At 51.7% G+C, this 14361-nt stretch overlaps 5 protein-coding genes across 5 annotated transcripts; 3 read left to right on the top strand and 2 right to left on the bottom strand.

Moving 5' to 3' along the window:
- Nucleotides 1-616: 616 nt before the first annotated feature.
- Nucleotides 617-1807, top strand: MRS44_016404 (uncharacterized protein; the record flags this gene model as incomplete). Its single annotated transcript, XM_065618019.1, has 3 exons — nt 617-982; nt 1153-1605; nt 1658-1807. 3 exons carry the CDS (start codon nt 617-619, stop codon nt 1805-1807), a joined length of 969 nt encoding a protein of 322 aa, XP_065474091.1.
- A 286-nt stretch (nt 1808-2093) lies between these two features.
- On the bottom strand, nt 2094-3572 carry MRS44_016403 (uncharacterized protein; the record flags this gene model as incomplete). Its single annotated transcript, XM_046271073.1, has 1 exon — nt 2094-3572. The coding sequence occupies one exon, from the start codon at nt 3570-3572 to the stop codon at nt 2094-2096; it is 1479 nt and encodes a 492-aa protein (XP_046131020.1).
- A 1367-nt stretch (nt 3573-4939) lies between these two features.
- MRS44_016402 (uncharacterized protein) lies at nt 4940-5866 on the top strand (the record flags this gene model as incomplete). Its single annotated transcript, XM_046271052.1, has 3 exons — nt 4940-5177; nt 5222-5294; nt 5347-5866. The coding sequence occupies 3 exons, from the start codon at nt 4940-4942 to the stop codon at nt 5864-5866; spliced, it is 831 nt and encodes a 276-aa protein (XP_046131021.1).
- A 670-nt stretch (nt 5867-6536) lies between these two features.
- On the top strand, nt 6537-7731 carry MRS44_016401 (uncharacterized protein; the record flags this gene model as incomplete). The annotated part of the gene is made up of 2 exons (XM_065618018.1): nt 6537-6716; nt 6865-7731. The coding sequence occupies 2 exons, from the start codon at nt 6537-6539 to the stop codon at nt 7729-7731; spliced, it is 1047 nt and encodes a 348-aa protein (XP_065474090.1).
- A 1435-nt stretch (nt 7732-9166) lies between these two features.
- MRS44_016400 (uncharacterized protein) lies at nt 9167-11316 on the bottom strand (the record flags this gene model as incomplete). The annotated part of the gene is made up of 3 exons (XM_065618017.1): nt 9167-10299; nt 10353-10987; nt 11198-11316. The coding sequence occupies 3 exons, from the start codon at nt 11314-11316 to the stop codon at nt 9167-9169; spliced, it is 1887 nt and encodes a 628-aa protein (XP_065474089.1).
- Between the last annotated feature and the right edge of the window lie 3045 nt (nt 11317-14361).

The raw sequence follows: 14361 nt of genomic DNA, 5'->3' as shown, positions 1-14361 counted from the left end.
CTAAAGAAATCGTTGAAAGAAATGTGGGTCTAAGGGAACTTTTATATCACTCATTGTAGTATCAAAGTCTCGTGAAACTCCTATGGAATCTGAGTACATATGCCGAGTGGCATCCTGTGCCAGCACCTGAAATGCGAAAACTAGTCTCCTCATTCTAACACTAGTTGCCCAAATTAATCAATTGCGATAGCACTGTACAGGCGCCAATACACAGCCCGATAGCCGTTACAGTAACCCAATCCCCGCCTTGGGGAAACCTCTCATTCTGGGAGGTACATTGCCACTACCAATGAGGCGCGAGATGCCGCAACTCTGCCATCGTGGAGGCAGCCAAACTCCCTCTAGCCAGGCTCTCTACGTCACGATTCTGAGATATCTCGTGGCACGACAACGTCATAATTCGCTATTGTTTTTCCTATATTAGGGGTCCATGAAATTCGCACAAACGTACCTATGACCTCCTTCACCTCCGGTCTCCATTATCGAGGACAGCTCCAGGCTACCACGGCTGTGCTACTCACCAATCCGACTCTCACACACTGCCAATACTCTTGCAGCTCTTCTTGCTATTACCGAACGCCAAGCGCTCTCCTTCTACACATTTAGCCATACCAAAATGAGGTCCAGGGAGTGGCCCCTTACCGTTGCCTTCATCTATGACCGCAAGGTGGAACACATTGCACACGGCGAATCACCACACGAATATTCCGACCTGGCAGACGATGTTACCATTGGCGGAATCACTGAGGCACTTGAAAGACTGGGGCATCGTGTCGTTCATGTGCCTGGCCTCAAGGCTCTCATCAAGGACATCGCAGCACACAAGCACAAGAATTGGGATGTAGTCTTTAACTACAGTAAGGGATCCCATGGTACAGCTCGGGAGTCGCAGGTACCTGCGTTACTTGAGGAGTACCAGATTCCCTTTACATTCTCAGATGCCGAAACACTTGCCATCTGCAGCGATAAGGGGAAGACCAAGGTATTTGTGTAGGATCTCGCCGTCATACTCTTTAAACTAAACGATGATTACAAATGGTTCTGGATCATTATAAAATCCCAACGAGTCCATATATTGTGGTACCCAAATTCGGTGATGATCCTTTGGACTACAGCGAAGTCAGGAAACTCTCCTATCCTCTCTTCGTGAAGCCCACCTCCTGCTCACAATGCAACGGCATCACCTGTGCCAATAAGATCCTCAAACCGAAAGATCTGCAACACGAGGTTGAGAAGCTTCGGTCGCAGTTCAAAGACCAGGAGATACTGATAGAGAATTTTCTTGGTGGGCGTGAGTTCACACTCGCCATTTCCGGCACCGGCGAGGATGCCGATGTGCTTGGCATATCAGAACTTATATGGGATCCCCACACATTGAGGGCGAAGGACATGATTCTTGTCGACTTTTCTACCGAACTCTCAAGAATGGAGAGGTCCGTGAGCAAGGGATTTACGCTTGAAGACTTGCCCTTGAGTGATCCTCTATGGGAGGAAGTCGCCGAGCTCGGTCTCAAGGCCTACACAACCCTAGGATGTCGAGACGGCGGGCGTGTTGATATTCGACTCACTTCCGAGGAGCAGGGATCACATTCTTGCGTTATAGAGGTAGCATCAAGTTGTAAGGCACTTTCTTTACTTTCTACTGACGCTGGTTCAGGTCGATCCTATCTTTGGAATGCGTCCCGACCGCTCTCGATACGCTTCGATCGCCAAAAGCAACGGGGTTGAATACCACGACATGATTCAAGGCTTTCTTGATAGTGCAATTCGGACGTATGAGCAAATGGAACGTAACTTCAGAATCTAACGGCTGGACTTGGAGGCAGGCACTTCGTTGGCCAGAGACTGACATGGTGCCAGTCACTAGAGCAAGCAACACAGTCGAGTGGACATAATGGCATCTTAAGGTCTGTGTCTATGAAATAGTAACGCCACGGAGAATGATGTGGAAAGGAACAGGGCAAAGGTTTTCTGTTCATATGAACTGGATAGTCTTTAGCTTGACCAAACCACATCTCAGATTCATCCGAGTGGATAGTATGTTCTGCGGTGAATCCCTAGCTGCCAACATACAAATCCTAGCTGAGATAGCTTCAGTCATCCAGAATTTCTTTGACCTCATAGTTCTTGTTCGCATACACGAACCAAAGAGTCCCAGTCACGATAGCAATGCCACCAAGGACGGCAGAGGCGTAGTTCATCTCATCTGCCGCAACAGGGAGGTAATAAGGAAAGCAGTAAAAGACCAATGCAACCAGTGTCCATGCAAGCACCACGACATTTGCAAGAAGTCCAAGTCTGGGATACCAAAAGGGCCCATGCTGAAAGTTGGGTCGACCTTGTAGCAGCATCAGGACAACGGGAATGCTGTAGCTGATGTATTGGAGCAAAAGGCCTGTAGAGATAAGGGAATTAAAGGCGAGCTCTGAGCCAAGGTAAAGGCACCCAAATATGGCGGTTCCTGAAGCCGACCAGAGCAGAGACCACACGGGGGTATGCAACGGCGCCGGTGCAAGCTTGCTGAGGTGGCGGTGAAGAGGGAATCCTGCCTCGCGACTGATGGTCCAGGCAAGACGGGATTGCCAAGTTTGAATCGACCAGACTGCACCGGCTGTGGTGATCAAGACTGGTACCCAAAGACCAACGGCTGCGGCCTTGCTACCAGTGATGCGGTAGAACAGAGCGACAGCCGAGTTGTCGGCAGATCCATCGATGCTGGTTACATTGATAAGGACCGAGGTAACGACCAAAAGGCCAGAGCTAAACCCAACGATAATTGTCCAAATGAGCGCTTTCGGAATATCGGTACTTGGTGAAGGCATCTCTTCTGCAAGATGCGTGGCGACGTCGAGACATGAGAAGCTCCAGTTTGCACCGTTCATTCCAATGATGAAAGCGACTCCCTTTGGCCACCCCGAGACGTTGACTGAGGTGGTGAAAAAGTCTTTAGCAGAAGCATGTTCGTCAGACATGGCGAAGAGAGTGATGAAGACGACTGCGATGGTGACGCAGCTAAACAGAAGCATGATCTTTGAGATCTTTGGGAGTGCATGTTCGAAGCTAGCGCAACAAACGGTGATAATGTTGAGGAGCTGAAACCCAAGGAAGCCCATCCATCGCTTGTAGACAAAGTTGGGGTCAAGGAGTGAGATGATGGCGCAGGCACCAGTCGGCACGGAGAGACACGCTGAGGCGCCTGTTGCAACAGCAGCGAGCCAACTGATGACTGCGGTGATGTAGGATAGAACACGCCGTGAGTGTGGTGGTGCCAGTCGGTTCACCCAGATGTATTGGCCACCGGGATGAGGCATGGCGGAGGCAAGTTCGGCAAGAGTGGTGGCTGTAGCCAAGCCGACTAGAGCCATGACGAGGAAGCCCCAGAAGAACAACGGCGAGCCTCCCATGGGGAGAGTGCTGCCGAGCACGAGCAGAAGGCCAACTGCGGTGTTTGTGGTTCCATAGCCGATGCCAAGGGCAGATAACGTCGTGAATGGCTTCAAAGTCTGGACAGTGACTTCACCATATGTCACAGATGCACCCTCTGGCGCTTCACTGTCAGCTTTTTCAGGCATGATTAAAGATTGAGTAGCATTGAAGAGCAGCGAGAGAGTGAGAGAATGATCATTTCTTAAAACGGGGGTGGTATCGCGTTGAATAGATACTCCGAGACACGGAGGTGGAGAAACATGGCCACGGGATGGATGCAAAGCGATCTTCCGACGATAAGCATAAATATGTGACCAGTGGCTTAGGGTGATCTGCGGGGGCGTGAACAGCACAGAGATTAACCGAGGCAGTATCGAGTGAATCGGTTCTGTTTTGCGATACAGAGGCAGATGGTATTGGCTTCGGGTATACCCCCAATCGGGCAACTCTTGGAGGAGACAGGGGTCCAAGATAAGCCCCATGAAGCGTCTTGGGGCGACCCTGGTCCATTGGACGAGGCAATGGATGGCTCTTCGACCTTGTTGACCAAAAGGCCAATACGTTGCAGGCTTTTCTCACTGGCACATGTGGGGAATATTGCGAGTGAGTCCATGGTTGCCTCCAACGTACAATGCTGCTGACCACGGTTAACCACGGTTTCGACGTGTCCAAGTGCGCATCTTTATCTTCGTATAGGAACCTCTCCTCTGACGAGGCTACTTGTAACTTCCAGTACCGCCTCTCAAAGATTTGATCAAATCTAGGTTTTCTCGCATATGAAGTTTTGGATAATCTTGATCCTTCCACATGGCTGGTATCGTTCATCACTGCTTCTTCATTTCCTTTCTCGTGTCCTCAGGTTTCAGGATGTCGCATAGGTGTCTAGATTTCCGATTCAAGCTCTAATCATCCGGTAGAACGCTCCTCTGCCTCCACTGCGCCTATGCATTGTGTCCCTACAAAAACAGACTTCAGCAGAGGTAGGCTGACGACACAACCGCGCGGCAAGCAAACAAGAGTCCGGGGTCAGAAGCAAGCGCCGTTCAATACTAAACTACTCAGAATGCGTGGCTTTCAAGTACTCACTGACGCGTAGCACAATATCCATAAGCATTGCAACCTCGCCTTGTCGCGTCAAAAAAGATGCACCGAGATACTGGGGACGCCACCACTTGAAGGGTTTACGTGTGCGCTAGGACGTAAGTACCGTACGACAGAGCGGCGCATATCCAAGAACTGCATTAATTATGGTATTCGGCCTCGCGCTTTCGGCTTCATCTATCGCTCTTTTTCTCCTGGGGCGCTTACGTCTTCAATGGCCAAGGAAGAAGAGCGTAAATCGCCAGCCTCCTCGCCGAGTCGGCACCGTGGATCGGACTTAGCCTATCTCCGCCACAAGTGACGCTCATGTTAACTCCTAGAAGCATGTGATATTAATTAAAAAGACTCTTGATGCCCTCAAAGAATTGGAATTGTTAGTAAAAACAAGCACAAAACTTTCAACTCGATTAAAATGTCCTGCCCCGATTGCTTCAAGGGAAGTGTCCACGATGGCGAGCCTCGAGGCAAGACCATCAAGCTACACGATCTCGATACCTACGTCGTCGAACCATCCGAGGGAAAGAAGGTCAAAGGAATAGTCGTCATCATCCCTGATGCTTTTGGCTGGAAGTTTGTCAACTGTCGACTCCTGGCCGACAACTACGCCGACAAGAGTAACTACAGGGTCTACCTGCCAGACTTTATGATCGGTAAGTGCCATACCAATTTTTGGTGTACTTGACTAACCTACCAGGGGATGCTGCTCCCTTATCTGCTCTTGGTAGTATGCACATTGCCATGGCCCCTGGAAATTGGCTCAGGCGAGGGTGAGCACGCCTCTTACACGCCTTGTACTTGATGTCACTGACACCATCATAGGTATAACTTGCTCCTTGCCCTTTGGGCCGTGGTGCCCTTCATGATACGCAACCGATTCGGCAAAACCTATCCCATCACCAAGAGCTTTTTCGAGAAGCTTCGAAACGCTGAGGGTTCCACCCTTCCCGTCGGTGTAGCCGGTTTCTGCTGGGGTGGCAAGCTTGCCATTCTCCTATCTCACGGTGTCGAGCTAGACGGCAAGCCTATCATTGACGCAGCATTCACCGGTCATCCTAGCGGGTTAAGCTTCCCTGGCGACTTTGAGAAGGTCACGGTGCCAGTGTCGGTCGCTGTGGGTGACAATGACAGTCAGTTTCCGCTGGAAACGGCGGGAAAGATGAAGGCCCTCGCCGAGTCAAAGCCTGAAGCGGCGAGGGGTGAGATTAAGATCTACCCAGGGGCTGGACATGGCTTCTGCGTTCGTGCGTCCATGGAAAAGGAGGGTCTTGCAGAAAAGGCATCAGAGGCAGAGGATCAGGCTATTACATGGTTCAATACCCATTTCAAGGTTGGCCCGTAGTCTGGCATACGGCGATGGGAAATTCTCATTTTCCCGGGAAGTAGGTCGATGGTCTAGGATTGCCCATTCCCTAGCAATCGTTCGAGTCTATTTTATCTCCCTTGGTACGGAGAAGGAATTTTTATAATGTCTACCACGAATTATTTCGCCAGTCCTGACTTTCTCCTAGGTACCCTAAAAATTAGCGGCGTACGTGCAGTGGCTTTGCCACCGTGAGTTATTAAGATTAGTTAGTTACACCAAGGGGGATGTCACATGAAACTACGCTATAGGGAAATGCCTCAGAAAACATCTATATAAATAAATCACCAATCTCATATAAGAAGGAAATATCAACTGTTCTAGGCTCACCTACTCCCAAAGACTTCTGAGTTGTGCTGAGAATCCCAGGTTCTTACCTGGTGTCTCTAGGGTAGCCATTCTGGCACAAGAGGTGGGGCATTGAGAGCAGGTCGGCCAATTATGAGGCCAAATAGTCGACCCCTGTCAAGTCGGGTCACGTTATCAGCTGAAGAGCAAAATCTCACTCTCTCATCATCTCGTCTCACGACGCCAATTGATCTCAAATCACCTTTCAAAGCCCCTATAGTCATGTCTCAAACGCTCCCTCAACTAGCTTAAAGCAGCCTTAAAGCTACACGTGAAGCATCTTAGGTGTCCTCATGTGGCGATGCCCTCACCCAGAGCCCCTCGCTCACCGCTGGAGACGTGGGCGACAAACGCGACGCAAGGGCAATTGAATGCCTTCTCAGGCGCCGTCGGCGGCTTCGCGTCGGGGATATTTACTTGCCCTCTAGATGTCATCAAAATTCGTCTCCAAGCCCAGGGCAGCCTCGTCCCCGTCCGCTTCGTGAGCAGATCCCGCAAACATGAGCTCTACCGGGGTCTTACCCAGACGGCACGAGTCATATGGAGGGGAGAGGGGATGAGGGGCATGTATCGCGGGATGGGACCTCTATTATTGGGATATCTTCCGACCTGGGCTATCTGGTTCACAGTGTACCAACATTCCAAAGTCACATTACCCCAAGCTTATCGTGAGTTACAAATACCTAGCCGCGGATAAATCAGGGCCACCGGAGCCTCAAATACAGGTGCTGATGTTCAAGCCAGCTTATCTTTCTTCAAGACCAAATTCCGTAAACATCCTCTCATCCATTGCAGCCGGCACTGCATCAACAATTGTCACCAACCCCATCTGGACAGTCAAGGTTCGCCTTATGTCGCAGGCTTACCGGCCATGCAGAAGTCGCCTGTTCCGCAAGAAACGTATCTATCGGCCACACTGGCATTACCACTCCACGCTTGATGCCGCCTACAAGATGTACACGACTGAGGGCGTGGGGGCCTTCTATTCCGGGCTCGGAGCTGCTTTACTGGGCCTCTCGCACGTGGCAGTCCAATTCCCTACCTATGAATACCTCAAGACGAAGTTCACGGGAAAGGGAATGGGTGCTTCGCAAGATGATGAAGCAGAGTGGGTGAGCATCCTTTCCGCCTCAGTTCTGTCCAAGATCGCAGCCAGTGGTGTCACATATCCCCATGAGGTTATTAGGACAAGACTGCAGACCCAAAGACGGCCAGTCCCCGGAGCTGAGTTTCTTGAGGGGCTTGGTGGCTTTACCAGACTCCGGGGGACAGGCCTCAGCGGCATGGTGCTGCAGGCCAAGTATCGGGGTATCGTTGATACGTTTCACACGATACTCCGTGAAGAGGGTTGGAGGGCGCTTTATAATGGGATGGGAGTTAATATGGCGCGGAGTGTTCCTGCGGCCACGGTCACGATGATGAGTTACGAATATGTCATGAGCTCACTGCTACGAATAAAGGACGACGCGAATGATGGGTTGGATGAGGTGTTGTAGAGCCCATGTAAGCATAGACGATGTATTATGTGTAATATTATGTATAGATGAAGGAGGGTCAAGTGAGTCAAATGCTCAAAGGCATGCAAACGGTCAAGAGAGAACTGGGTTGCACTGGCAATATGTTGTTTAATGAGCTCTTCGTAACAGATTTGTACCAAGACAACGTAGACGCCGCGGGGGTGTTGTGGATCTTGAATGAATATAAGATAGAAAGTACTTCAAAGGGGGGGCTAACTTAGGTTGATCAAAATGTATCCAATAACCGTCAGGCTCGTCGCATAATCAGCCACCAACAGCGTTGGTTACGAACGTCCGCCGCCTGTGCAGGTGATCAAACCCCGCGAACCTCCAGCCATCCATTTTATTTAGGCCTTCCCCTCAACCCCTTCAGACACAGCGTTGCAGCGTTGAACAACAAACGAGATGGGGTCATACCAGTTCTACGAGTGTCTCCGATGTGACAGAGAGTTTCGTTCTCAGGCTGCCAAGGAACAGCATATGCGAGATTCTTCCCGACACAATGTCTGTCACCTCTGCGGTATCTGAGACTATGAATACGCGGATGACCTCGATGATCACCTCAAAGACGATCACCACTTTTGCATAAAATGCGATCAAATCTTTTACGGCGATTGGCTTCTCGAGCAACACAACGTAGACGTACATAACCTCTGCGTCACATGTGGGCGGCGCTTCACTTCACCGTCCAACCTCAACAATGTTTGTCGCAGAGTCGTTGATGGCAAGGCCGGGGCAGTAACTCACATGGACAATAGCACAAGATCATCCACGCGGCCAAGGACATCGAGTGCGTGGGATGCAATCGCCAATTTGCAACCAACTCGGCCATGGTGTTGCACCTCGAAGCTGGAACGTGCCCATCTGAAGTCGACTGCCAGGTCGTCGATGACCTCGCATCCGACTGTCACCAGTACCCGAACTATCGCTGTGATGATCCAAAGTACGATTACGAATGTCCTAGTTGCGAGACTCCCTTTCGGTATATGAGTGGTCTTTTGCAACACATCGAAAATGGTCCCTGTGACGAGGATTTGGGTTGGCATAGGCCTTTGACGATTTTTCTTCGATATATCCGAACACGTATTTAATGGGACTGTCGTGATGACTGTGTGCCCACGGGTGCTAGTATCATGATAATATTGCTGGGGGACGAATACAGCAGGCCTAGACACCAGAGCCTATGGGCAGACCTGGGCACCATGACTATCCTTTGCCGGAGACTGCACAACAAGTTGCTTTGACAAGATACGAGGACCCAAGATCGTTGTGACTCTCCTAGCTTCTTCGAGGTCTATGCATGCTAGCAGACGCAAGCATGTTATCGAGTTCGTCATCGTCAGTGTCGGCCGAGTCGTTCTCGTCTGGCGAAATAGAGCGGGATGCGGATCGCGTATCATCAAGGCGTCGTTCATCAGATGAGAGTAAAGGTCTCACATGGAGCAGCAGTGTTCTCGTCGCCATGAATCCAAGCTTCGCCGTGACTGATGCCTGCAACGTAAGAGACTCCCATGAAGTGAGCCTTGCCCTTCTGGTTTTTGGAAGGTCTCAGTACAGCCGGCAGGGAGCAGCCAGCAAGGAGAACAATCTGATCCCCATGCTGAAGATCGAATCTTGACACACCAAGGTGTCCCGACGATGTAAGGAACAGAACACAACCGCCCAGGAAGGGGTCGAAGCGGAACACTCCGTCGATGAACTCTTGAAGTCCAGACTCAGCAGAGGTGTATGCCCAGGGGACCTCACCCTTATGCACTGCTCTCCCAATCTCCCTGATCCACCCAAAGAACCAATCCTCTAGCTCGCCAACACGCTTCGGCTTCATCGGGCCGGGGGCCGAGAGTGTCTCAATTTGCGAGATACCACGGCCTCGGAGCATAAGCTCTTTCGGTCCGGAGTACTCCAGCAAATGAAGATCAACTTTGCTGTTCCCTGTCGCTCTAGCGCCGAGTTGGCTGGCAGCCCATCGCATCAGAGGGAACTTGGAGGGTATTTGAAGGTCCATGACCCATGAGGGCATTGTACTTCGATACCGAAGGGGCGGAAGGCTTTCGAGGTACTTGAGTGAGCCTGACATGTTGATTGTATACCTTGCAAACTCCTCGTAGACACGGGATGGGGAGAGGGAATAGTTGACAGGAAGCGGAGCTTTTCGAGGTTCAAGCTTTTGTATCAATGGCAAGAAGGCGTACACCTTATCTCGCGGGTCTCTCGATCGATGGGTGCGAGCGCATTCGACGAATCCGGAGAAAATATCGAAGGGTGCCGATGATATGCTTTGCCCCTGCCGAGCTGCTGTAGCGTTCTTGAACGCGATCCAAGTTGCGATGCGTAATGAAGCTGGCATAGATGTCTCTTTGACAGATCGGATGGCTGTCAAGCTCCACATCCAGTAAGAGGAAAACGCAGTCCATGAGCAGTAATCATGTCCAGCGACGAGAACGGATTGCTTTGCAAGCAAGTGTTCTTGGATGGTCCACATGCGAGAGAACCATTCATTGCGACTGATGACGCTCATGACTTGAGCATCAGACCGGCTTCCAATGTCTGCGCTTCGTGTCAGTCGAGACTGATTAAGGCGATGAGCAATTGCTACCTACAGCAGTGGTGCCACAGCCAGTTGGAGACGGAGTAAAGAAGATTCCATTTTCTAACCTGGTCTCCAACTCTAGGACCGAACGATCGAAGGGCATATAGAGGTGACGAGGTGAATGGGTATAGAAAAGTCGCTTTCTGAAACACAGAGGCGATCTCCTTGCTACCAGGGCCAAGCCAGATGAGGACTCGTGATGCGGACTCATAGATGTCACCCATCAAGGGGACCTGCCTGCTCTTCTCAGCATTTGAGCTCTGATTGATGCAGAGAGCATCAATCCAGAGTGTCCGCGGCTTCTTCTTCAACCTGAGATGACGCAACGCCGACTCGCAGTTGGGGGTGACGCGTATGACCTTGCCATCGCAGTACACGCGTCGATCACCTGTGATTGGTCCCCAGACATAAGACAAGGCCTCGTAACGAACCCTACCAAGGCTGCTAAGCGAGACTCGCTTCAGGGTTAATCGTAGGGGCTCATTGAAGGCTTCAGCTGGCTCGAGGATGGCCACACGGGTGTCTCTAGGGTTCAGCAACGGTCGATACTCGTACGTCGGGATGCGAGACCGTTTGATGCCATAGTCGGGTTGGCTCTGCGCCAGAGACGAGTAGAAACGGATATACGGGCGATTAGAAACGGTTCTGTCGAGTTTGATTCTCCTCAGCCACAGGGACAGCTGCATGCTTCCCTTTGACGCGTCTGGCTTTAGTGGAGCGTTGCGGCTGACTGAGGCTTTTCAATGAGGATCACGGGATGATGCATCTAGACGCATTATGCATTGGGCGGGGCCATTGATAAGATTAGGAGCTGCGCTTCAATTGGCCGGTTGTTGTTTCCCCTCCTCTGCCCACGTTTTCTTGCCCTTCTTTGGCATCCCCATGACAGAGTGCGTGATCTGATGGGCTCGTCCAGTGAAGGCATCTTCATTGATGACCTTCATGTTATCTGGGATGTGTGAGACAAAGTTCATGATGTTGACCCTGTTTGCCCCCATCATGCCGATGTGACCCTCGGAGCTCATCCCTCGATTTGTCAGGCGGGTGCACAAAAAGGACACAGCTTCGTCTGGCTCAACTGTCTCTGACCCCTTAATTTCTACGTCTGACTCCCTGTAGATCTTTTATTGTTTTCCTACTCGCTCAAAGCCGAGGGGAGCAACATTGGCCACCTCCTTTGCCTCAACATCCGTAAATCATTCTACCAAAGACTCCCTTCCGATCGTGATCCCTCTTCCTGACAAACGAACCAGACACAGCATGCCCTGAGTGTTCATGAGCACTATCAGCGTCTTAATAAGATTCCCATTGCCGTGACATGATTCGTAAATCTTGGCGAGGAGCTTTCGGTTCATGTGAAGTGGAAGTTGCAAGTACCCTATAGGGGATGATTTTTTGAGCGCTCCAGCTCGGCGCCGCCATTCAGAGAGGTTAATAACTGAAATGGTGAATTGACCGGTGATGATATTATTAGAGATCGACTTCAGCTCTCTACGAAGGTGATTTCATGCACAGGTGTAGAATGTTGGTGGAATTTGGAATTCTCTGATGTTCGCTGGTGTAGAAACATCGCCACTCCTCCTGTTTACCATCCACGACTACGGCTTGGCCTTGCCTCTTATTTGCCACTCAGACATTCACAGTAATCAGTTATTCATCAATTGCAAACAACTCAAATTCTGTTCATCAGGCAATCATGACGCAAATCACTTGTGCAATCACATTCATCCATACCACTGTCTCCTGGGACGTTCTGGCATGCCGTCGTGACTCCATCGTGAGTCTCGTCTACAGCGGAATCGCTAGTCACTCAGCAGTATTATTTGGTACCCACCCTGCCTAATGACAGCATTCCATAAGGCAAGAAAGGGTGAGTAAGTGGATCGGACTGATCACCGTCGCCGCACTCCCCGGCAACAACAGAGTTATGGAGCCTCTCGGTCAGTCGACGACCTGAGTCTGGAGAAGACAAGCATCGCGTGATCTCGTCACGAGTAATATTTACGAAAAAACTCTTCTCGCCTGGACCTGTGCCCCGTCTGGAGACTCGGGCCTCGCCGTGGAGTACGGAAGAGGCGAAATCAGAGGCGGGATATTGAACTAGCGTGACAAGTTACCGATGCTGTGGAATCATAACACGGAAGTATGCCCCATTGAGCATGGAACCTCGATCCCGTCGACAGGAGGAGAAAGGTCTGTGGCTGATCTTATCACGGTAACGCCGCCGACAAGAGCTGGGGTAGCGATTCCAAGACGGCAACATGTCAGCCCCAACCCACCACCAGCAGCGGTTCTCGATTCTAAATCTGGCATCAGTGGGTCAAGACACCAAGCACACATGGGGATCATGCCCCGTCGAAGACCAACTGACAGCTCGGCACTGCTTCTGAGGCCTTTTGGCGTCGGCTTCACGGCATCTTCTTTCCAAACAGATGCGCCATCTGGATGCTCGCTAATGGCGGCGTATACGGCGTCGACGGCACCGACAGCTCATTCTTCAGCCCAACATGCAGATGAATCTCAAATCAAAAGTGTGCATCCAATGTTTCCCCAACTCGACGTTCAAAGTGTCTCGGCAACAGGTGGCCAGGATTCCGGGAAATACCTGCATGGCGCGTGCTCAATAAAGCTCGTGGGCCAGGCCAAGGCTAGACTCCGCTCTCTGGAGAATGTTTGTCCCGGGGGGCGCCTGGAGTCTCCTGGTCGACGCCAGCCCATGATTCCCGTCTTGCCGAAAGCCCCCATTCTTTTTAATCTGCATGCGGCCTAGAAATCGGGGGAACGGCCCGTTGGTGTCGTCGGTCATTCGTGGAGGAATAAGCTCATAATGCGGGGAGTGAGCGGCTTGACAGGGGGGTCATGGCTGGCGAGAAACACGCGACGCGAGCCACTGTTTGAAGTTGATGTTTTGGCTTCAGAGAGAGTGATCCAGGGGACTTGTAAGATAATGCATTTTATCTTCCGGTATAGCAAGGCCTTGCCTATGCCATGTTTCTCTTGGCCTTTGTCTAAGCCTCAACACTGTCGTGAACCAAGACCTTCTGCTTCTTTTCCTCATCCGGCCGAGACACCGTTTGAGGAACCACGCGGAACTTTTGTCCTCGCACTGGGTGGGCAGGGGTTCGCGTCCAATGACTGGTGACGGCAATGCGGCCCGGCCAATGCTGTATCCAAATTCAGGCGGTTCGTGCCTCTGTTCCCCCGTGCTGCAAGACCACGGGAGCTGGAGCCTGAGGCACGGAGAGGTCGAGGGCTCGCGCGCCTACCGTTGGCAGCTTCCGCTGGCAAATGGTTCGAGGAATCTCGGCTGTCCGTTTAGTCGGCCGACGAAGCCTCCCACACGGTCCCGAGGACACAAGCTGACGGGCCATGAAGCCGATAAGCGCGTCCGCCCGACATGATCTGCCTTTGGAGCTTGCCCGCTCGTCAGCTACTGGTCCTGCCACTGGACGGAGTTGCATCCAATCACTTGACCCCTGAGTCGGCCCTACCTCACCTGGGGGGCGCCATGGCCGTCGGCCGCGAGATTCCTTGCCCAGCGGGAACCGAATTGTCGATTCCCATTTTCTGACGGGCAGCGCAGCGCAGCGGCAGACGCGAGATGGCTCCCTTCCTACCACCCTCGCCCTGGGCCCAGCCAGTCTAGACCGGGGGACAGGGAAGGGCCCGCATGGACTCTTCAAAGGCCAGCACTCTTCGGAACCCCGTCCGTCGATCCGTGGCACCCCCGTGTTTGGAAGCGGCCTGGTGCTCCCAAAAAGCAATCAGCCCTTTGAGATCTTGGTGGTGAACCGGATCTGCAGACCGCGTTCCACACTGCGACAAGACACGAGGCCAGAAGACAACCCTCTGATGCAGACAAACCACCGCCTGGCGACAATTATATATATTCCTCCTCCTTCTGTCAATTGAGGAACTCGTCAGGATCAGAACAATCTCATTCTCACCCATTGAACCCAAACCTTCAAGCCCAGACTTCCCCCACAAGGTTCATCGCTTCAAAGCGCAACACCTCAACC

Source organism: Fusarium solani (assembly GCF_023522795.1).
Source record: "Fusarium solani strain SB1 chromosome Unknown bctg00000012, whole genome shotgun sequence".
Lineage (NCBI taxonomy): Eukaryota > Fungi > Ascomycota > Sordariomycetes > Hypocreales > Nectriaceae > Fusarium > Fusarium solani.
Note: the sequence above shows the minus strand (reverse complement) of the source record. Positions and strands in the feature narration are given on the sequence as shown.